The sequence below is a fragment of the Rhineura floridana genome, chromosome 1 (assembly GCF_030035675.1).
Source record: "Rhineura floridana isolate rRhiFlo1 chromosome 1, rRhiFlo1.hap2, whole genome shotgun sequence".
Classification (NCBI taxonomy): Eukaryota; Metazoa; Chordata; class Lepidosauria; order Squamata; family Rhineuridae; genus Rhineura; species Rhineura floridana.
In genome coordinates this window covers 184,558,896-184,583,256 of record NC_084480.1, presented here as the reverse complement: position 1 = coordinate 184,583,256, position 24,361 = coordinate 184,558,896, and the positions used below count along the sequence as shown (strand labels likewise).

At 40.7% G+C, this 24,361-nt stretch overlaps 1 protein-coding gene across 1 annotated transcript in view; it reads left to right on the top strand.

Moving 5' to 3' along the window:
• GABBR2 (gamma-aminobutyric acid type B receptor subunit 2) overlaps positions 1–24,361 on the top strand; it is a 435,702-nt gene that overhangs the window by 174,768 nt on the left and 236,573 nt on the right. Inside the window, exon 8 of the mRNA XM_061588946.1 lies at positions 8,083–8,143. Coding sequence (XP_061444930.1) covers positions 8,083–8,143 — 61 coding nt within the window. The remainder of the gene's footprint in view (positions 1–8,082; positions 8,144–24,361) is intronic.

Sequence of the window (24,361 nt, the reverse complement as noted above, 5' to 3'; positions counted from 1 at the left end):
AGCAATACATTTCCACAGTACATTTAAACATACATATGCATCCAGTAATACATTTCAGTCTCCAGTTACATTTCAGTACATTGCATACATTACATTTCAGTTACAGTTCACACAGCTCAAACTTTATTCACATTGTACATCAGACCACTCCAAGCCTTGTCACCAGCTTGTCGAACTTCTCCTCACACAAAGGCTTGGTCATGATGTCAGCAACCATGTTGTTAGTGTCACAAAATGTCAGGTTAATAAACCCTTTCTGTACGTAGTCCCTTACATGAAAGTACCTGACACTTATGTGTTTCGTACGTTTAGTATGAGCTTCTGACGTGGCTATTTTGATACAGGTTTGATTGTCTTCATGTACAGTGATCGGTAGTTGTATGTCTATGCCTAAATCATGCATGAGCATTGTAAACCATTGCAGCTCATTGCATGCATGGGATAGAGCAACATACTCTGCTTCTGCGCTTGATGTGGCAACCACTGTTTGTTTCTTGCTGCTCCAGTCAATGCAAGACCCGTGCCACATCACCACTATGCCTGAGGTTGACTTACGACTGCTCAGCTCACCGGCATGATCTGCATCCACGAAGCATTCTAGACCCCCTTCTTTTGCTCCTGACAAAACCAGACTCTTTGTTTTCGTGCCTTTGAGATAACGTATTACCCTTTTAACTCCCTGCCAGTCAGCCTCTGATGGATGCTCTACTTTTCGGCTTAAAATGCTGACGGCATTACATATGTCTGGACGAGACACCTTTACCAAATATTGCAATTTCCCTATTACACGCCTGTACTTCTCAGGTTCTGTACAAGGAGTTTCTTGTATGTTTTGTTGGAACGCCACAACCATTGGAGTCTTCACAACATTGCATTCTGTCATGTTGCATTCTTCTATGAGCTGATTTATTTTACTTTCTTGACTCAATGTTATGCTCCCGTCTGCTGCACGCACAATATCCGTGCCTAAATAGTGTGTGTGACAGGCCCCAAATTCTTTGTGTCCACCTGCCTGCCCAGTTGCTCACTAAATTCCCATTCCTCCTGCCCCTCATGATAAATGTACATGATGTCATCTACATAAACAGCACAGAAAGTAGTTTTCGTTCCCTTTCTCTTTATATACACGCATGGATCTGCCTTGCATCTTTGGAATCCCATCCCCTGCAACACTCTGTCCAATTTCTCATTCCAGCAGCGTGCACTTTGCCGCAATCCATATATAGATTTATGCAGTTTACACACAAACCCTGTGACACAGAACCCGGAGGCAGCTCCATATATATCTCCTCTCTTAAATCACCATGCAGGAATGCCGTCCCTATATCGTAGTGATTTACGCTCATGTTCTGCATTGCTGCTAGCTTCAACAGAACACGAATGGACTCGTGTTTCACAACCGGGGCGAATACAGCATCAAAATCTGTCCCATGCTGCTGGGTGAATCCCTTGGCTACCAAACATGCCCTGTACCTCTGTACTTCCCCCGAACTTGCTTTCTTCTTCTTAAACACCCATCTGCAACCTATGGCCTTTTTACCCATGGGAAGCTTTACTAACGTCCACGTGCCATTCTGTTCCATAGCTTTCAATTCTTCCTGCATGGCCTGCTGCCATTTGTGCTGCTCTGCCTCAGGCATCAGCCTGATTTCATTAAATGATGACGGTTCCTCCATCTGGACAGTAAATGCTGACGGTGTGCTTTTAACGGCAGTCTTCTTGCAGCCCTGACTGTCATTCCTTTTCCGCCCCATTATACTCAAGTCATTAGCACACTTCACACCCATGGTCATGCTAAACAGCCCCTGTGTCATAAATCCCTTGCAAACGACTTCGCCTCCTTTTTTCACAAAACATTTGTCCTTTTCAAACTCCACATTAAACCCAATACTGGTTAATTTTCTGACTGACAGGATATTGTTGGACAATTCAGGAACATACAACGCATCACAAATGATGCCAATCTTATTAAATCTCACCGTCCCTCGTGCCTTCACGACTCTCTTGGAACCATCTGCTAATAGAACAGAGTCTTGCACTGCTTTTGATGTGTGAAACAAACTCATGTCCTTTACAAGTGTATGGGACGCTCCGCTGTCAATCACCCAATCTGTCTCAATTTGAGGCTTTTCTGTGCTAACAAAGTTCACACTGCTCTGCTTCCAGCCTCCGTCTTTGGTTCTTCGCTTGACTGCACAGTACCTTTGAATGTGCCCACGCGCTCCGCAAAAATAACACGTTTTAGTGCCCTGCTGCTCTTTGAAGCTTGCCTGCTTACTTTTGACAGCTTGCAGCTCAGTCTTTTTCTTCTCTTGTCTCCGCTGCCACTCCTGGGTCAGTTTTTCTTCAATAAAGTCGACATTTAATCCGCCATCAGGCATTGCCTCCATTGCCATCACGAGATTGTTCCAACTTTCGTCCAGTGAAGCCAAAACGATATAAACTTTTTGAAGAATACTATGTTCCATCCCTCTATCCTCCAATTCAGCAAATAAACGCCTGAATTCCGTGAGATGCTCTGTCATTGTGCCTTCATCCATTAGGCGCATCTGGTACAGCCGTCTTGCCAGACATAGTTTAGATCCCGCGGTCTGCTGCACATGAAGGGCTTGCAACACGTCCCACGTTCTTTTGGCTGAGGGTTCATCTCTCACATACAAAAGTTGAGAATCGGATAGAGCCAAGGTTATAAACGCCTGCACCTTCTCATCTTTGCGCTTCCAGGCCGCTGTAGGAACCGCTGGTGGGGTCGCTTCTATAACATCAAATAAATCCTCTCTCATCCTCAGCTTCCAGCTGGCGTAATTAGATTCTGTAAGCCTTTCCATCGGCATGCCTCCAGACACGTTGACAGCCATCTCCGCTCACCTCTGTGTGGCACGATCAAACAAGCTGCCCTCTCGAACTCCGTCTTCAGTCACACCAGCCTCTTACTCCTCTGTAGCATGCGCTGGATCTGGGCCCATAACCCTGTTGGTGTTTGCGGATGTTTGCGTGATCAGCGCAACTTACTTTTGAGATTGAGACGGTCAAGAAACTCCAGAGGCAAGAGATAGGTTTAAGAGTCCTTTTTACTTGGACATTAAGGCATGTAAGCTTACAAAGCAGTTTCACTTTCCTCCTGGCAAGAACAGTTTCAAACACACAGAAAGCTGCTTCTTCTCCCAGAGCAAAACCCCCAAGCATAAGCTCCTAACATGAACCTCTTCACTCAGAAACCAAAACCCCCCCACAGAAGGCTGGCAAAAGCTTCTTCAGCCTTTATCTCCCAGTTGCCTTGGTAGCAGCAGGTGTTGGCCTTGAGGCCGTGCCCGGCCTCTGCCAAGGCTCTCCAAAGACCTTCAAGAAACTTAACTCATCCTTGCTCTCAGGCTTTCAGGCTTGATGGAAAATACCAAGAGGCAGCATTGCCTATGGGTCAACATACTAAACTCTGAAATGGTACAGCTGACTATCAGGACTCCACCAGCTTATTCTGTTCCATGTGTACAGGACTAGCTGCAGGTTTCTAGGGAGCCTAGGGCTCTTCCCCTCTTCCTTGAACTACACCCATCCCTCATAAACCCACCTCTTTAAATTAATATTCCAATATTCTAAATTCAAGCCTGGCACTGCAGGAGGAGGAGTAAGATGGGGATGGAGAGGTGGGGGGAGGAGGAGGACCAGTCTGTTCAGGAGGGTGCCTTGCTCAGGGGGAGGACACCCACCTAGCCAAGTCAATCCCCATCATTCCTTCCGTTCCTCCTTTTAAGACCTGCTCCACTGACTTCCAAGAGGCTCACCATGCCAATCAGCTTGGGGTGCCCCAAAGAGGTCCCCCTCCTCCCACCCCGAGAGATGCAGAACCGTTGGAGGAGGGGAGATGCACTCTGCACATGTGCAGGGGCCCACTCAGAGCCTCCCGCTTACTGATGGCAGGATCAGTGTCATAGCTGCAGCATCCTTCTTGCATGCCACCTCTGCTTTCTGTTCCTCCACTTTGGGCTGTCAGGGAGCCTGAGCCTCTGCCGCCATCACCTCAGTTGCTCCACCCTAGGGAAAGGAGGAAGAAGACAGCGGCGCCTCGGTGACAAACTTCCTGTGCTTTCTCTCCTGCCCACAAGCAAAAAGAAAGTGCCTCCTGCCGTCATGTCTGCAAGGAAGCATCAGCTGCCCCTTTCCCTCACTCACATTGCTGCTGTTCAGGCCAGGCCTGCTGGGGCCCTTCTGAGATGCAGGGGGCCTCGGGCAGTTTCCAACCTGGCCACCCACTGGTGCCGGCCCTACATAAAACAAATTAAATGATTCCTTCTGTGCAGATGCCTACCAACTGGCATGATTTCTTGATGAAAACAAGACCAAACATTCAATTTTCATTAATAAACTATCTTGCTGCAACAACCTCCTGATGATCATAAGTGAAGAGTTCTTCCCAGTGTCAGACATTTTGATACAAGTAATGTCTGGCAAGCACAGAATCTGGCAGAGACCTAAGCCTGATCAGGAAGCATTTATAGCCAGGCAAGGACAGGAAAACAAATGGGCTTCCTGGTAGGTGGGGCTGGACGGATACTGCAACTGTTTCAACCATCTGCCTTGAGATAACAGATAAAGATACCTCTAGTTCTAGTCCTGTTACTCCTGCCTTTGAGATGAAAACAAATGAATAATTTACAGGTGTTTCTGAATGATTAAACATACAGTAGTGTCATTGCAGAAAGCAAAATTTAGTTTTGTATTATTAAACAGAAATGTGTTATGATCAAAGAACATAATGAGACTAAAGCTACTCCATGAAATTGTAACAGGACTTTTCTGGAATGTTGTTTTCCAGAAGTAGCTATTATTGCTTTTACATTTGATGAGGACCGTGTGCAAGACCCACCTATTCCCCCCCCCCCGGGCTGGTGTAGTGGCTAAAAGACAGAGCTGTAAATCAGGAAGTTCCTGAATCTTCCATCTGCCATGAACTCACTATGTAGCCTTAGGCAAGTCACTCTCTTTCAGCCTCAGATCCCAGCACCGCCCATCTGCAGTATGGGGGATAATAATGCTAACTTGATTTATAGTGTTGTTGTAAGGATTACATTAAAATAACGCATGTGAAGTGTTTTGAACTGTTCAAATATTGTATTATGATGATTAGAAACTATTCAAATTTGACACAATCTACTCTCAACATCAGCTCTGGGTGTATGTGATTTTATCATGTTAATGTGATTTCAAGGGATACCTTTCATTTTCACAGAATACCTTTCATTTAATTTTAAAGTTAGTATCTTCTTCCTGCATGGGAGAAACAATTTGACTTGCATTACAGATGTTATTGTCCAAACAATGCAATAAAGAGTACTTAGCTAGAATTTTGTATATGACTTAACACCTCCCTCTTTCATTGGGCTTCCCTAAAGCCCCTTATACCCTCTCTTACTTTAACCCTCCCTTTAGCATCTTAAAATTGTGTTATATATTTGTTTATGATATAAATGTAAGACTATGGTTGTATGTGCCACACTTCCAGGGAGGTGAAGGAAAAATGCAATATGTAGTAGTAAACCTATGTTTTTTTAAAAAGCAAGTTTCTAGTTCTTATGACTGATAAAAACTGCTTGAAAGCCAGAGGGATGGACACATAAGATTTCCAGTGTTCAAGCTTTTGAGTTTCAGTGCCCTGCCTAGCACACAGTCCTTCCTCAGGACTAACAGAGGCAGAATAAGTTATGCAAAATCAAATAAATTTTGCTGAGTTGCTTAATTTTCATAACCTGTACGTGTTGCAGAATTCAGCAGCTGTGAAATTTGGATAGCTTTGGTTCAGCATTTTGAGAATCTTGTAGCATGGAGTCTGATCAAGGTAGTATAACTGTTTGGAGAACAATCAATCCCATATGATTTCTAAACCTTGATACACCAGCCTCTGTTGCACTTCCCCAAACTTTCAGCTCATGTTTGTTTAATTCTTATTGGTGAGCCTTTATTTAAAAATATTCTATTGGCATTTCCCGCCCTGCCCCCTTTTAAACTATGATCTGATGTTTCAGGCAATGATTCAGACAGCTTAAAAAATACGTATCAGGGCATGAATGTTGCTTTGAATTCCAGAACCAAATCACAAAATGACACTTAAATCACCAGCGCTGGCTCACATGTCACAAGGTTTGCCACTGAGTGTACACTTCACAGAAAGCTGTTGTCAATCCTTGTTCCTTGGCTAATATATTTTTGTTTGTTGCATTCACACTTCACATTTTTAGGTGTACATGTAATACAGGATCCAGAGCATTATCTGAAGGCACATGATTGCAGCCTTGCTGCAACTAAGTAGATCTGTGAGTGGTCAGTGCTTGGATCAGAGATTACATGGGAACTTAGGAACCTAAAGAAAAAGGGAGATATAAACAGATGCATTTTGTTTTTAAGAAAGGGAAATGTGGAAGGAATAAACAATGAAATAATTCTAGTGTCTTTGAAGCTAGTTTATGGAAGTCTACATTCATACAATTCTTTATTTATACGCACACCTTGCTTTACCTCAGAACCCATGTCCCAAGCTAAATCAAGTGACAAAGCTCCCTCTCTCTCTTTCTTTTTATGATTGTATATAGACTACTTTTGTTATCTCAGTTTAGCAGCCACTGTCTCTTATGTAAGAAAGATAGCAAACGTAGTCCCAGGGAGGCCTCCCAGCCCTTAAGGAAAATGTGCAACCAGACCCTAAATTCTATCATTATACTCCATTGACACCTTGCTAAGCTTCATATCTGGCACAATGTGCTACTTTCTCCCCAGTTCATTCAGGGCTAGTTTAAACATTCATGGCTATTAATTGATGACCGCAACACTGGGTGATGGTTTCCTTGTATGGAAGATCAATCATAGATCTAAGACTTCTGAAAGAACCTCCATATCATCCAGTATCTCCTCAGATTAAGTATTTCCCAATAGAGACAGTTCACACATTCAGCTGCCATTCATTGAGTGTTGAGTTGCCAAGTGATGAGAAACCAAGTGGGATCCATGCATGTATGAACTGGCTCTCAGTTTCTCTCAACATTCACATTAAGGAAGTAACTTTTCAATACCATTGACCCCACAATGAGGCAGTACACATTATGGATAATGGAAGATAGGGCACTTGGAATTACTCAGTAGCAATGGCTTGGATCTCAAGTGGTTCCTTGGTTTATGTAAGGGCGTGATTTCTGTCAACTCTCCTACCACCTGCAGCTCCCCCAAGCCACACTCTGTATCAATAGCAGTTAGCAGGGCACCACTCATCTGTGTCGCTGCTGCATATGTGGAGGGTCGAGGCAGCGGCAAGGTTGGCACAGTGCAAACACACTGCCAAGAGTGCAGGATTGGTTCCACTGGTGTGTTTGCACCATGCTGATGTTGCTGTCACTTTGCTCCCTCCACCTTCCTGTACACACGTGTGCAACAGGCAGTCAGGTGAGCACTGTTGGCCACTAGTAACCCACATCATTCACTTACCTCTTCAAAATTTGACACAGGCATCTGCTTAGGGTAGCCAGAGCACACACAAAAATTCCTCACAGTTATTTACATCCAAGTGCAATTCTTATGGTTTATATTTAAAGGGCCTGCCTATTTTGGGGGCCTTCGACTTAATGGTGTGCAATTCATACTTTTCTTTGCTGTGGTTTCTTGTCTGCAAAGCAATTAGTAAAATAATGGACTCCCTGTGCATATATATGACCTTTAAGTTAATTGCTTGTCAGCCTTGCGAGAATGTAACATTTATTTACTCACATAACTTTGGCAATTTGGGCTGGGGGGTGATATATCTTTATGGTGATAGACTCGACTATAGATAGCTATTCAGTGTAAAAAGGCCAGTTTTCTCTGTCAGCACTGCAGTTGCACATATATCATCCATTGCATATGTGCTCCAGCATGGCCTCACATAGAACAAGTATCAAGTTACTTTATAAAATGGGTTCTGTAAGTGTAACTCTCTTAGTTCATTAAGGTCTTTAATTTCCAAGTGTATTTTGAGTAAGAAAAGTTCACATTAGATAGTTAATCTCATTGTCATTTAGAGTGAATTGTAGCTTTATAAGGTTATCTATTTACTTTATTTAGGGTCAAGTTATGTTCAGAAATGGAGAGAGGATGGGGACCATCAAATTTACACAGTTTCAAGGTAGGTGATGGACATTTATCTCTTTACATTTATATAATTATGGTTGTGAAGCATGTGAATTTGAGATGCATTTGTCATAATAGCCACTTCACACTGTATAATAGGTTGAAAACAAATTAACTGAATATGTGGTAATAAAATGTGGCAGAATGCCCAGAAATAATGGAATTTCTTTTTGTCAGTGAATGGAATATGCATTGCATAAAACTCTCTTCACTTAAATAGTGGACTCTTTGCTTTCAAAAATACGTAGAATCCTACTTGTGATCTAGCATATAGATTGGATAAGTGTGCTGAAAAAGTATATTCTAGGAGTAACATGTGCTAATCTTTTGTCTCCCCTGAAAAGTGAGACATATTTATAACTTAAAAAATGAGAACAGCTGTTCTAATAAGAAAAATTTAACTGACTTGCTTTCTTGTTTTAAAAAAATAAAAATACATTTTGAAACCTAACCACTGATTATGAATTGCAACAGTGCAATGATTTGGGTTAATTCCAAGAAGTGTGTAGACTCAGAAGAATCAGGTATACAATTTAACTCCTCCCTTGAGAGGGTTATCATACAATGTACTTGATCAGCCAAGTTTCAGATGTCTTTCCTATTGATCTATGTTGTTCAAAAGAAGCAGTTTATAAAATTCAGATTACTGAAATGGTCTCCCTCTTTTATTTGTTACATTCTCACTGTTAAAAAGATAGTATCTGTAATTTAGTACAGTTCTTTTTTTAAAAAAAACAATCAAATAATTAGGGCTGTCAGTCTGGGAGACAACCGTATATATGTCTCCTCAGAAGTACATCCCATTGAGTATAGGATTGCAGTCTTATTCATCTGTCTTTCAACTGGTAAATTAATCCTTTTTATTGAATTTACATTTTGCTAAAACTGAAGAAAATGTAAGAGCACTTACAATTATTCAACTAAAGTTGATTTATTTTGAATTAATATAATGTGTCCTCAACAAGTGTTAAAACAGCTTACAACAGAACAATTAAAACTACATTCATTCAGCAATAATCAATTAAAGCAAATTAACACACACACAGAAACACATTCTTCTAAGGGAAGATCTCAGTGGCTAAACAAAACAAAATCTGGACCCATTTCAGTTGGTCTTTCAACTGGGATGTGGAACTGAGAATGCTTTGTTCAAGAACTGGATGCAGGGCTTGTGGCCCTACTAGTTTTCTTAGACTTCTCAGTGGCTTTTGATACTATGTACTATGGTTTCCTTCTTGACTGCCTGGCTGGGTTGGGCCCTGGGGGAATTGTATTGCAACGGGAGGGGGTCTGGCCCTATCTGTTAGGCTGTGTCCAGAAAGTGGTTCTGGGGGTGCTACTGTTCAGCACCACAGGCGTTTGCTTATGGTGGTCAACAACATTCTATTCTGTTCCCTGTCCTATTTAATATTTACATACAGGGCTCTTTTTGTGATGGTACTCAGCAGTACAGGTCTGTCATCTCTTTTATTGCTGCCCATTGCACCCATTATGTGCTAGCACCCACAACATGTTTCTCATGATATTGGCACCTCATTTTTTTGTACCCCCCCCTATTGTCAATATTTTGGGAGATGGCATTTGGAGTTTTGGAATGAAGTGCCACCAATATGTTGATGACATTCAGCACCGGTGCTTCTTGTCTTTTAATACAAAGAAAGCAGTTGATATCCTTGAATATTGCCTGGGTTTGATAATGAAGGTGAATAAACCGAGACTAAATCCAGCTAAGACAGAGGTATTGTTAGTCAGTAGAAAGCCTGGCATGGGAATTGGGATTCAACATGCTCTGGAAGTGGTACCACTGCCCCTGATAAGATCAAGTTAATAGCTTAGGAGTGCTCCTTGATTCTGTGTGGTCTCTGGATTCTCAAGTGGTAACAGTAGCAAGGAGTCTGTACAATTACATTTGGTGTACCAGCTGTGACCTTTCCTGAGTCAGCCTTATTTGGCAACAGTTATCCATGCCGTAATCACATAATGGTTAGACTACTCCAAATGCACTCCACATGGGGCTACCCTTGAAGAGCTTCCAGACACTTCAGTTGGTACAAAATGTAATAGCTAGGCTGCTAACCATTGTGTTATATCAGGATCATATTACTTTGATACTGAAAGATCCTCACTTCTTGCCAGTTGGTTTTTAGGCTCAATTAAAAGGGTTGGTTTTAAATTTTAAAGTCCCAAATGGCTCAGGGGTAGCTACCTAAGGGACAACCTCTCTTGTTATGAAACTATCCAGTTTTTAAGAACTGCAGAAGAGGGCCGTTTGAGAATACCATCACCTTCAGAGGCCTGTTTGATGGGTCCACATGAGAGGAGGGATGGAATTGTTACCAGCAAGACTACCCCCTTGCCAGTGTATGCATAGGGTTGAGAGTTCTTACTTTCTCCCTTCCCCCTTATCTACACAGAGTCCTTGTATGTCGAACGTTATTTCACCTAAGCTCACAGGTTATTAACAGCAGTCGTCTAGTGTAGGCAGAGAATAGAAGAGACTCCACTCAAGATTTCTTGAGTCTTGGGAGGTACCAGCAATTTTCTGTTTGGAAGTCAGACTTCAGATAGCAGATCTGTCTTTATAATATATGCTATTTATTCATATATTGCACACCACAACTAATAAAATGCATTCTAGGTGGCCTTAAACATCATTGCAGAAACAGAAAACAGAAAAATAGAAATATGTATATCTGCACAAAAGAAATTGCTGGATATCCATTTAAGATCAAAGTATAAAACTCTGAAGGCACATCTTAATTAAAACAAGTAACAATAGTTGAAGGACTGAGTTAAACTCTTAAGTCATGACACAGAGCCAAAGTACAAAGGACATAGGAATACATGTCATGATACATCACCCATCAGGTGTTACGGATGGAATAGGTAGATGGTTCCCCTCCTTTCTTCACCCCCCCCCACTCTAGCAGAGCTGAGGGGCCCCTGAGTTATATGAAACCTGGCTTTTTATATACTTTCTTTTCTGTGGTAATGTGTGTTCCCATGGTCTTTTCTCATGAATTCATTCCCACAGATTTGTCATAAGCATTCTCATGGGACAGTCTGTAAGACTCCTTTTCGTTTTTATAGATTTCTGTTTTATAAACATAGATGTTCTCAGAGATTCATATCAGTTCATAGGTGAATTGGCCAGGTTATTGCCAGCCATTCAGAAAATCTTATGCAGGTCTTTCCTGTTCTCTTCATTGTTTACATTCTAACACAGACTTGTTTATTTGGAATCTACTATCTTGGCTGTAAGTCCAGACTTCCTGAAGGGGGACAATGTGCAGAGAAGCTTTTATTTTTAAAATGCTTTTTCTCCAAATCTGAAGGGGGGCAATTTCAAACTACTCCTGTTTTACTGTTTGCTCTTGTACCTATACCAAACTTTTTACACTAGTTCAATAAGTCTTAAACCTCTTCTAAACAAGTGTAAATGATTTCAGCATGTTATATGCATATTTTAAGCCATTATCTGGATCTTTCCATTACAGGATGATCTGTCAATTTCAGTTCTTTTCATTTCTCGTTTTCCCAATCTTAAATTCAGTTCTCCACATTTCTGCAGCACTTTGTGATTTTTTTAAAATCCTCATGAAAATTCTTCAGCACTTTAGTACAAACTTCTAATAAATACATTTTGTATGCAGTTGCGACTGATGTACACATTTTTGCAAGCAATTTATCCTAATATAATGCATTTTGTATGTTATTTTCACCAATATACTCATTTTGGACAAACTTTCCTCTGATATATACATTTTTGTAAATATTGCTTGATTGGAGAACTGCATCGCAAAAATTGGGTAAGTGCAAATTTCAAAAGATGACTATGTCTCAAGTCTCATATTGCTTCAGAAAGTGCAAATTTGATAAATTCAGCTTTAAATGTGAACTGAATTGAATTTCTTCCCCATCCCTACATGAGAGTGCTTTCTGCTGTGTCACCCAGACTGTGGAATGCACTCTCTTCAGAACTTTAATTGCCCCCACCACACTCCTTTTTTTTTTTAATGTGTCCAGACACATCTTGTTAATTTGGCTTTTAAAACTTTTCAATAGTGTTGCTCTTTGTAGTGTTTTTATTATTTCTTAATGCTTTTATAATATTGTTGAAAAGCAGTATATACAATTATTGTAAATAAATAAAGGACTCCCTTCCTAAAAAGGAAACAAAGCATTAACTCCTAAATTCCAAAGGGAGCTTGTTCCACAGTATCAGGTCACAACTGTAAAGTCCCTGCTTCTAGTGACAAGAAGTCATAACACATAGATAAATGTTATGTATGAAAGCAAGCCTAATTGTAGGAAGCCAGTCTATGCCTGGCAGAGGGAAAACAAGGCTTTAAAACAGAGCTTGACTTATACCACCCTTTTTGCTGGTGGAAGTTCTGCCTGGTTGCCAGGGTATGAGACTTAGCTGAGTGGAGTTAGAATCCAGCTTAAGTCCCACTTACCCAATCCTGCCCCTCCCCCAGAACGCCCCTTTTTTACTATCACCAACCTTGGCTGAGCCAGGATGATGGACCTATGCCAGTTGGGGACTTACACTGGCTGAGCCAAACATCCACCAAATCTCTCAGCCCAGCAGATCTTGGAATTATTATTGTTGTTGTTGTTACTACGTGCCCTTTACCAGCTGGTCCCAGAGTGGGTTAAAACAGTTTAACATTCAATATTAAAGACAATTTAAAAATCACAATCACAGGAATAGGGTGGGTACTGAAAACATACATCTCAGTTTATGTTTAGATTGCTCACTAAAGCAGAACATAGTTTGATTAATGAAGTTGATGAAAGAGTTCATATAGGGAACTACATTTGCTTAAGTATTAGGGTTCCAGGCTGTTTAGGTTTTTATAGGTCAAAATCAGCAACTTGAATTTGCTTATCAGCAATTATAACTGAGGAAGCAAAGGCCAGTTATAATTTACTGTTTTATTTTATTTATTAGATTTATATCCCGCCCTTCCTCCCAGTAGAAGCTCAGGGTGGAAATAATTAGGACTAATGAAATTTAACTGAAGCTGAGCTTTAGCAGTACACACTGGTTGTAGCTTTCAACTCATCTTCAGGGGAAGCTCCACTTGAAGTACATTGCAATAGCCAGATCTGGAAGTTGCAGCCTTACTGATCAGAATGACAAGGTCCATGTTTTTTCGTAGAAGCTGTTCTAGAGAACTTGCTTATTAAAAAGAATGGTAGTGCCCAGTGTTACATCAAGGCTGTGCATCTGCATCAATTGTATGACAACCACCCTATTGGCTATTAGCACAATTAACTCTTCAGGGCACAAGTGTTTCCCATACCACCTCCAGCTTGTCTGGATTCAGATCTGTCATCTCCAACAGGTGCTCAAGGGCTAAGATCCCAGTGCAAGGACTCCTTCCCAAAACACTTCCCAAAGGACAGCTGTGGTAAAGGTGCAGCAGTATTCAAAGCAAACCAAGGTCAAGCATAGGGTATCCGTTTAGGCCAAAAATATAATCCAGAGGTAAGCTCAGGTAACAGTCCAAGAGCAATACCAAAGGGAATACAGGCATGGTTCAGTACAGCAAAAAGAGGATACTACGTTCAGCAGCCAGAGACCTGGGTTGTTTCCAGTAAGAGAAATGCTCAAAAGGGAGACCTATATTCTGGTTTCCTAGATCACACTCTAATCACAGCTGCTGGTGATGAAGGTGGTTCAAGGATTGCTTGCTCTTGAGGAGACCCCTTACTCTCAAGTCACATGATGACTCTGGGTCCATAGAGATATCACATATTACATTGTTGCTCCTTGGCCCAGACTTGGACCTTTTGGCGCTGGTGTTCTCAAAGGCTGGGAGTGGTGGTGGCTCCACCTCCTTCTCCGACAGCACCCAGGGTTCTTCAGTGGGTCTTCTCCAAGAGGGTCTCTCAAGAGGATTTTCAGCACAGGTTCCAGTGGACCTTGCTGTTTCCTCAGGGTCTCAGTCTGCAGGGTGTTGGGTTTGTCATCTGAGGACTCTGTGTCTGGTACCAGGTCAGGGCTAGGCATGACAAATTCCAGATTGTTCAGCCTCATCCGTTTGACCGCTGCTTCAAATGATTAGGATTGAAATGGCAGCTCCTGGATACCTTGAGTACAACTTATTATCATTATTATCTCCAGCCCTTACTCCCAAAGGAACCCAGTGTGGCAAATGTAAGCAAAACAATTCAACAATAAAATAAAACAGAAATCCACTGAACAAAAACATACTAAAAACTGTTAAAACATTCCAAAACACAATAACAATTTATAGCATTCTAAAACACAGTTAAAATATTGTGAAATGGTTAAAATATTGTAAAACACAGATTTAAAACATTCTTTGATCAGTGATCTTCAGGTTGCCAGGAACGGTCCACTTCAACCATCGATTTCAAATTCCTCCTGAAAGTTAATAGTGTTTGAGACAGATACATCTCACTGAGGAGGGTATTCCACAAATGGGGAACCACCACTGAAAAGGCCTTGTCACAGATCAGCACCAGCTGGGTGGTGCCACCACCAACAAGGCCTTGCCTGCTGATTGACGGTCTGAGATGGTTGAGACTGGGGAAGGTGCTCTTTATAGATAGATGCTTCCAATAATATTTTTTTAAAATAAACTTAAAACCAGCAGGAGATGCAAATTGGATCAGGGCTATGGTCCTGGTAGATGGGAGAAATGTTAAACCCTTTCCCCATTTCAGTTTTCTGATTTAAATCCTTCCAGAACCTGCTGTTTGCCCTTTGGGAGAAATATGTCTTTTAAGAGAATTGTGTGTGTTTGCATTTAACACTTTTAATTTAGAAGTACTAGCGTTCAAGTCAGAAAGAATTAAAACAACTTTTTCAGTAAATCTAGCAGTCGTCACAGTTTATTAATGGATGATTTGCCAGCCAGAACGTTGGAACTAAATAAACCATGTATTTCACCTTTCTCTTCAAAGCAGACATGAAGTAGTTTACAAGAACAAAAATAAAAGTGTAACAATGCAAAGTATAGATAATTAAATCTATTTAATACAGAACAGACAGAAGTGATCAAACAACATATTCTAAAAGGCCTTAACAAAAAAAAAAAAGACAATTGAAACAGAACTGTTTTAAAGTGCCTGTTTAAAAGTAGGCAACGAGAGGCCAAACACATCTTTATTGGGTTGTTTGAGAATTTGGGCAACACAATTGAAAGGGTACTGAACAAGAAGGGCCTCAGAAACAAATGGATTTCCCAGACAGGCTTATATGGAAGAAAGGCCATTCCTAATATAACCTGCTCCAAACCCATTTAGGGTTTTAATGGTCAAAGCTGTTACTTTGACTTGAGCCTGGAAACAAATTGTTACTAGTGAAGCTATGATCAGTCCTCTTGGCTCTAAACAATAGTCTGGCCTCTTGAAGCTTCTCAACTTCTTTCAAGGGCAGCCCCACATAAAGCACATTACAGCAATCTGATCAGGTGGCAGCTAGAGCATGAATTAGTGTGGCCGGGTATGATTTATTCAGGAAATGGCACAGTTGCCATATCAGTTATTAAAATTTAAAAAAAACACAGCAGAAACTCATCGGGATTCAATACAGTGGTGGGAGAGAGGGGGGGAAGATCTCTCTGCTGCTCTGACTGTCACCTCACAGGCTTGCAAATTAACTCTGTGAGATTCACCATCAGATTCAGTTATTTTAGCAATTGTACTCAAACCCTCAGCTCCTGAGAAACTATGGAAGTGGGCTCCTATAAAGGTGGGGTAGAAGACCTTTGTACTAACCTCTGCTAACTAGAGGCATGCACCCACCAGAAGATTCAGTTCAGACCTTGTTTTTGTGTTTTGGAAGTGTCCTGATTCGGCTCAGGATTTGAGACCAAATCCACTTCAGGAAAGCCAAGCTTAATTCCTCTCTCCATTCACTATTATGGGGAAATCAAAATGCCTATCACTTGTTTTTCCTTTTGACAGAAATGAATGAAATTTGCAAGCGTACTAGCCCCTCCAGAGTAGATAAACCCTGCCAAATTATAAGCAGATAGGTTCAGGGCTTTTTGTTCTGGGCACCTCAAAATTTGATTTTTTAAAAGGAAATGCAACTTTTTTAAATGTTGGGGCAGAATTGGATAAAATTTGCAGGCTCAGTATATCCTCCTGAGGGCTCTTATTTCAACTCAGAGTGCCTTGTACAAATCCTGCTTCACCTCAGACAAGCCTAGAATCCCTCCGAAGTACTCTGTTCTGGCTCATATTCAAGATTTGCTCAAATCCATTGCACACTCCTACTGCTAACCTTCTGCTCCATCCATCCGTGGACCTACATGAAAATGCTACCAAAGATTCCAACTGAATCCATACGTCTCCTTAGGGCTATCCTAACTGTTCACCACCACTCTGGAAAAGGATAGCAAGATCATTCCATGCCTTGATCAGGCAGTGATCCAACAGGCTAATAGCAATAACACCAGTCCCTGGATTACCAGAATCCTGTCCAGTGCACAAAGATAGGTAAGCAGAAAAACATAAAGGCACCTCTGAGGTCCCCACTCTGTGCCTGATGTCTGTGTTGGTGAGCCATGGCACAGGGCCAGTACCATCTAGTGTTACTCAGCAGCAGCACCTCAGCAGCAGGAATAACAGTACAACCAGTTAGGATGCAAATAGCAGCAGATCAGAGGATTAAGATCACCCCCCCGTTCTTCCTTGCATATCTGGCAATAATTTATGGGGACAGGTGGAATCTCCAAATGCAGGGGTTTGATGGCATTGTCCTCCTTCCTCATAGATATTTGTAGTTCTGGCTGGTTTTGCTTCAGTGGTGTCACTGGAGGAAAGTGCAACTCCTCTCCAGAAGCACCTCCCAAGACCAACCTAGGAGTAGGGCAGGTAACAATGTTTCAGTCACTCATCTTGAATATATCTAATAGTCCATGTTTAAACTTTCAGTAGGAAGCAAGATTATTTTGAAAACTCTTGGCTACCCCTTCCTCGTTGAAATCTGCAGTTGTGCTTGAGGCATGCCCATGAATTTCTGTTGATCTTGCAGTTCCCTGGATCATGCCCAAAGGCTGTGATTTAATTGTGTCCCACATGCCAGTTTGGACTTACCCAGTATCAGAAAACTGAAATATTTGCACTCACAGATCCATGTCTTTCAGAGGTGACAGTGGTATCTAATTGGATTCACAATTAATTGTTAAGATCATGGCTGGTTATAGGTTCTTGTGCCTGCCCTTTTTTGACATCACTAGACTTTGCAAATTCCTATACTTCTTTTAAAGTTGGCAATTTTTTTAAAAAAACCTTCTTTGCTGGAATGCCAGCATATCCCATACACAACTGCTTGGCCTGGGTGGAGGGAATTTCAGGAGGCAAATGACTGGCAGAGAAAATGTTAAATCCTGACTTCCTGCCACTGTATCTCTGCTACATAGTATCTCTTTCTGGTGGGACTTTGTCATAAAGAAGTGGCTGTTGCAGTTATGTTACTCATGCAATTGCGATGTAAGGTATAGTTTAGCCCTTACTTTCTAAATGAAATCTTGTGAAATAGCTTGTAGTGTTTGAAATGCTTTGAGCTCAGTTAGCTTCTCTGTACTCTGTTAGTATGTCAAAATCTATATAAGAAGTTCATTTCTTCCTCTTTTTACATACTAACTGTTTCTTTATTGAAAGGTTTTTTTTAAGCCAGTTTTTCTTCTGGGCCTACAGCCAAGTTGATAGGGATGTATGAAAATATTGTGAATGGGCTTTGATTAGTGCTAGTTAAAACCCAAAAGATTTAGAAGAGTCTTATGCAAATTCTGCCTGGAGGAAATTGAGCACTATTTCTGTGCATGGAAAATAATTAGGTAGAAAGGACTGATGACTGCATGAATATAACTTGCTCTCTCTGCATTTGACTGGCAGCTGAGCATGTGAACCAATTCCATTTAAAAGCACTGTGATTGAGGTGACATGAAAGTTCAGATTGTGATGTCAAATCTGTGATAGGCCATTCACATACCAATACATCACTCAATGTTTATGTTGTGAAGCGGTGAAACATGTATGTGTGAACCAGCTCTTAATTACCCCTTCTCTTCTGTAGCTCTAGAAATATTTTGCAGGTTAGGGGAAAGGCATGAGTTGTTATTAAGATAATTTGAAGAAACTTGATTTGATTCCAGCTATTTCTGTAATTTGTACAGGCATGATCTACCTTGCTCTTGTTAGTTTTTTTCTCTTTTTTTATCTCTCATTTTCTCTCCACAATGAATGTCTCCAAGTATTTCTAGTGCAGTCACTGGCCCAAATACTGTGTTGCTTTTTTCTTTAACAAGTTGGGAATCAGGAGAAAAATCTGTTCATTTCAATGTGTTCTTCCATTATTACATAATGACCACAATCCAACACAGAATTGGAAGTGCGTAAGGCCCTTGAAATAAATTGAATGAAGTGTACATAATTCTGTGCTGGATTGTGGCTAATGTACCAACGTTCACTTCAGTTTCTGCCTTTCCAAATACCAGCATAAGTACAACATATTGCTTTTGCTACATTATATCTATAGTATGTAAGCCAAAAGTTAGTCCTATCCACTGATTTGAGTAGGGGTTTAGCATGCTTAACTTTCTCTGGATTACATCCTATGTTTTAAGTCAGTGGCTTTCTATTTTGTGAAAACTCTTTCTGTGTTATGTTACCTGCTGAGGACATGTCTGCCATGGAACCCCCTGAGCTGCAGAGGATTCTGGGGGTTATTGCAGGATATGGACATAATTGATATTGGGACAAGTTGGACATGCTGGTCTTCTCTTTTGACATGTGTGAAATGATACTGCGCATCCCACACTATGCCACAGCTTGCTTTTTTGTGGAGGGAGTTCAATAATAGTTCACTGCAGGGCAAGCTGTCATTAAGGAAGTTTTCCCACCATTCCATATCTTATACTGCAGAAGCTCTGGTAAGCGACAAGCCAGAAGTACAATTAATAGCTTAAAAATGTAATTTTTAAAAAAAATCAAAGTGTATGCACAGAATGCTAACACTTCTCAATTCCGGACATAATTTCAAAATTCAGCACTAAAGCTTTTTAAATGCCATTGGAGATGCACTATTGCTGTAATAATATTTATAATGAGTCCATTCAAGTTGTTTTGGTAAAATTGGTACAAATAAACAAATTCGATCTGCTGGCTCATTTGTGCAAATGATGGTCTGTAGAGTAGCACTGGATAAGCATAGTGTAAGGGAGACGCACACATTTTGGGTCTTCTCTGTTCATATTAATGGAGTAAGGTATATGAGCTTCCATTCAGTGAACTCTGGGAAACAACTACTTCGATGAACTTTGAGCGTGTTTGTCATTTAGAGAGGATCAGAACAGACTTCCTAATCAAACTGGTAAGCTAAGGAATTCTAAGCATTAACATTGCCAGGAGACAGCTCCTTCAAATGAAACAGGAGTTTTATCCTAGTAGAATTTATAATACCCTCCGGATTCACAAGATAAGGACAAGGTTTCCAAAAAAACAGGAATTTACATTGCATATCACACCAGAGACAGCAGGCTTATCTCTGGATCCATTTGACAAACAGACCCCCAAAAACCTACATCTCAAAGGAATCCTTTGATGCCTACTTCATTTCATGTGCATGACACCGTCCCCAATTCCATGCAACTCAATGAGACCCAAAAACACATTTAAGCTGGAAGTTTTGCCAGGGTCATATCAGCACTTGTGGCTCCAAAGACCTCCTGACATCACATTGTGCTCTAGGAACATGCAACACAGGACACCAGGAGAAGGAAAGGGTGAGATCATATGCTTGGCTGCCTAACAATATCGAGAATGGGAAAGCCTCGCTTTTACCAAGCATATAACCCTTTATCCAGACTTTACACCCTGATTGCTTCATGAAAGCTATATCCTCTACCTATCTTTTCTTCCTTACTTTCAGTGTGAGTCTATGCTCACTATCTTGGATTTGAGTTAGAGATGGGAAAGAATATCCATTAAATTGGACCTGGTACCAGATTCCAGCTGAATTTGATAGTTGGCCATCCTTTTGAACTGGCACCTATTTCTTGCTGCGGGCAGCTGTAATTGGCATGGATTTTGTGGCCGTGGCTGCAAATCAGCAGGAATTTATTCTTTTGAACTTTCCCCCTATTTTATGTTGAGTTACATTGAGTTAAAACACGTGGAACACTGTGATCTTTCATATAAGCTACGTAAAAATTACACAATGTTTTTCCTGCCGCCAAAAATCCATGTCAAATACTATCATCATTTACATAAGTATCTACATTGATAACTACGAAATTTTGGCCACTGAAAAAAAATAAACTGTGTATTGAATCACCCAAAAACATGCACAGCAGATCAAATTGGCAAGTGCGAGAGAAAGCAGGAACAAAAAACAAGGTGGATCAGGATCAAACGACGGACTATCAGAATGCAAGCAGATCAGAACCATGCAGCAAACCCCATCCCTAGTTTGAGTATATGTAAGATCTCTCTGTACTTTCATAGATCTAGCTTTTAATAAGATTTTTTTTTAAAAAAACTTTTTTTCCTAAGCAATATTTTTAACCCTTTTTATTTAAGATATTTTAAAAGCTTTTTTAAAGAATGTTTTTAAAGTTGTTTTGTTTTAATGTATTTTAAGGTCTGTTTTTATGATGTTTTAAAGTGTTTTTACTGCTTTTGTTTGCCGCCCTGGGCTCCTGCTGGGAGGAAGGGTGGGATATAAATTAAATAATAAATAAATAATTGAAATATGATTGTAGTAGCTAGAAACATTGTCTGTAGTTTAGCTGTAAATTGGATACTATACTTTTCCTTTTTCTGATAATAAACCAAGCTTTTGCTCATACCTTTCTCTGTGTGTTCTTATTAAAACATTAAGGGCAAGAGTATATACCTTTAAAGCAATGTGCAGGTTTTAAGACTCCTGTAAAAAGTACTGCTATTCTCTCAGGGTATGTTTAAGTCTCATGCACGATGAATGTGCCTAGGGGTTCATACATAAACATGTAACAGTAGTCATGCAAATCAGGGGGCAGGGGTGGGGATTTATACCTTTATAGATTGCCCCACTCAGGACAGTTGCCACTACAACTTTGACAAGTATATTTCACAAATGAGGGAGCAGGTAGAATGTAACTCTTACTAGTCAAATATACTGGGTGGAATGCAATATATCTGTCACCTATGCTTTGCACTTAAACTTTGCAAACAATGTAGAAGCAGATCGTATGATTTAAAATGCAAATTTAAAATACAAAATTTAAAATGCAAATTTAAAGTATAATTTTGAGTGAGAAGACACTGCCTTGAAACACAATACTCCGGTTTGTGGTAAACAGAGAAGTCCCCCCCCCAAAAAAACATTAACTTGTTATTTTCTTTTTTGTGCCAATGGTGATATTTTTAATGTATGTAGCATTGAGCATTTTAGTAACAATCCAAAAAACTAATACTTGTTTTGCTTCTCGTTGTATAAATATGAACTCCCCATGCAGAGCTGTGAGGGGAAGCTTTTCCTCTCATTTTGGCTGTTCAAAAGGTCAGCATAAAAATGTTCTAATACAAAGTAGTTGTTGTCTGACTTTGCTAATGTGACATTTGAAGCAAGGTTGTGACAGTGTGATATGACAGCAGGCTAACATTGTCTAGCATTAACAGTGAGGTCTGGCTGTGAGAAGGAAGCCATTTTCAGACCAGTCATTCCCACATTTTCTCATCCAAATGTCAAGGAGAAGAAAAAGCTAAACCTAATATATGTGCATTTCAAATGTATACCTCCCCCCAAGCACAACCCAATTGATCTTGGATTCTCCCATTAGTGGGACTAAACTAGTTTGAATTCAGGTACTTGACTGTAGCTGTTCTGTGGCTTGAGTTAAGAAGCCACACTTACTTACATATAGTAGAGTCCTGTTGATTTAACGTGTTACAGGCTAATTGCATGGGAGCAGTTAATATAACAATGTGTCAGGTATGGATCAAGAACTGGTGACTACATATACTGCATATAGTATTTGAGAGATCAATCAAGGCTCCTAGTTACTAACCCACGGGCAAGAGGGTATGTATGGAGGATACAGTGGTTGTAGCTGTGTACTGGCTGGCAGACCCTGTAGGTGTGCACTGGACCCTGGTTCACCATCCACTCTTCAGAGTAGCCCTCCAGTGAAATTTACCAGGGTTGTAAAGGAAGTTGTTAAATGTCCTACAGAGGTCTCTTTTCTCTTTAATTTGTCTTTTATCATTGGATAAAACTATATCATCAACAGAAATGAGAGGTCTTGTTTATTTACTTATTTTGATTATTTATATACCTCCTTTCAGCAAGAAGTTCTCAAAGTGGCTTTGTCAGATGACTTAGACCCTGGAGAGACCTCTTTGGAGGAAGAGGCTTGGGACCCCACACAACATCCCATTCTCACTGAAGACATGGGGAAACCTGCTTGAGTACAAAGGCAACTTTAAGAGCTCATCTCTCATATGCCTCACATGGAGCCCCCAGTTACCCCATTCCAAGCCCTCCCTTGATCCCCAGTTTTTCTCTATTGCCTCCTGGGCCTCAAGTGCAAAAGTGGTGGTGAATCAAACAGGAAGCTCAGAGTTACAGAAGGAACACCCATTTGACTCCCCGGCAGCTCTCCCAGTAGGGGTCTAGTCAGGAGGAAGGGTCTACTTGGTAAAGGATCCATTCAGAGAAGAGAGAAGACCCAGCTGCAAGCGGTAACCTAGTACAGGACCTGGCAGAGGCAGTGACTATAGAAATCTCTCAGGCTCTTCTAGATTGTTGCTTGGTTGACAGCTCTTTCTTCAGAGCTCATTAATGCTCCAACTCACTTGCTCTGACTACATTATTGGCTCTAGCTCTGGCTCTAATCTCCACAACCACTAGTAGTAATGAACACATTTAGACAGTAAAAATGAACAATCATTAAAATATTGTCTACCAAAGCATCTTCATTCTAACATTTTCTTCCTTGAATAGGATGTTCCTTCAATCCTGTAGATCTTTACAGGTAGACAGTATCCTTTCCCTGGGTCTTGGGACTCTTGGCTGCAGTGGTTATTGGCAGGACTGGGGGGAAATTGATGTTAAAAAAATTCTCTGCATCTATTATGACTGTGCCTTCTCATCTGCTGAAAGGGAATAGCCTTCCACTACCGCTCATACGTGTGGAAATGTGTTGCTGAGTACCTGACCTGGGCAACAGAAGGTTAATGTCCAAAGGAGGCAAAGGTTTACCTTCACCTGGGCAAGCAGTATCAGGTTTTACCTATTCTTTCTGTGACATAATGATTAAAAATATTCAGCAAATTATGTCATCCCTCAGCATGATAATGTTTTCATTGCTGGTGCTTTTATTTAGCTCTGTTGTTTTTATTTGTTTCTGCATTATTTATTATCAGTTGTGGGGTTTTATTTATGTATTTATTTGATATATTTATTTTCTATTTATATATTGTTGTTTGTTGCCTTGGGTGCCTAGTGAGAAAAGGCAGGGAATAAATTTGAATGAATGAATAAAATCTTATTGTCAGTTTTTTACAGCATCATGAGCCACAAGAGAGAGATTGTGTTGCTGCATGAATGCTACATGTTTGTTGTCACATTTGTGCTCCTTAAGGTCTCAAGACCTTCAGAGCCCTAGGTTGCCTCTTCCTGTCAGAGACCGCCTGGTGGGCCCTTCACCACTTAGGTTAACTTCTCATCCCAGGACCCATAAACTAGCCTGTTTTCTGCAGTGTAACCCTACCCATAACCCCTGTGATTTTCTGTAGTGTAGTGGTTCCCTTTCCCCACCTTGCGCTTCTCTCCTGGCTTGCCACTGGGCTTACTAACCCAAGCCTGTTTCCATACCTTTTCCTTTACTTTCATCTTTCCTTGTAATCTGACTCCTTTCTCTCCTAGTTTCTCATTCTCTTTTCTTGCTCTGCAGCCTTCCCTGGAAATAATAGAAAAATAATTCCTTGGCACTACTATCACCTGTTTATGTACCATGGCTATCAGATGGCTAGGATTTGTCTAGCTGCATGCATGTATATATCTAAACTATTGTGTTGTTTCAATAGTTTAGGGCAAAGTTTTCAGGCTGCATAAATAAATGGGGAAAGTTATTACAGGAATACCCCACTATACGGACCTTCACTTAACGTACACTCGCTTTTACGGACATACTCCATACTCCACCATGCCCCTGTTTATGTACGCTTGCTTCACACTTAT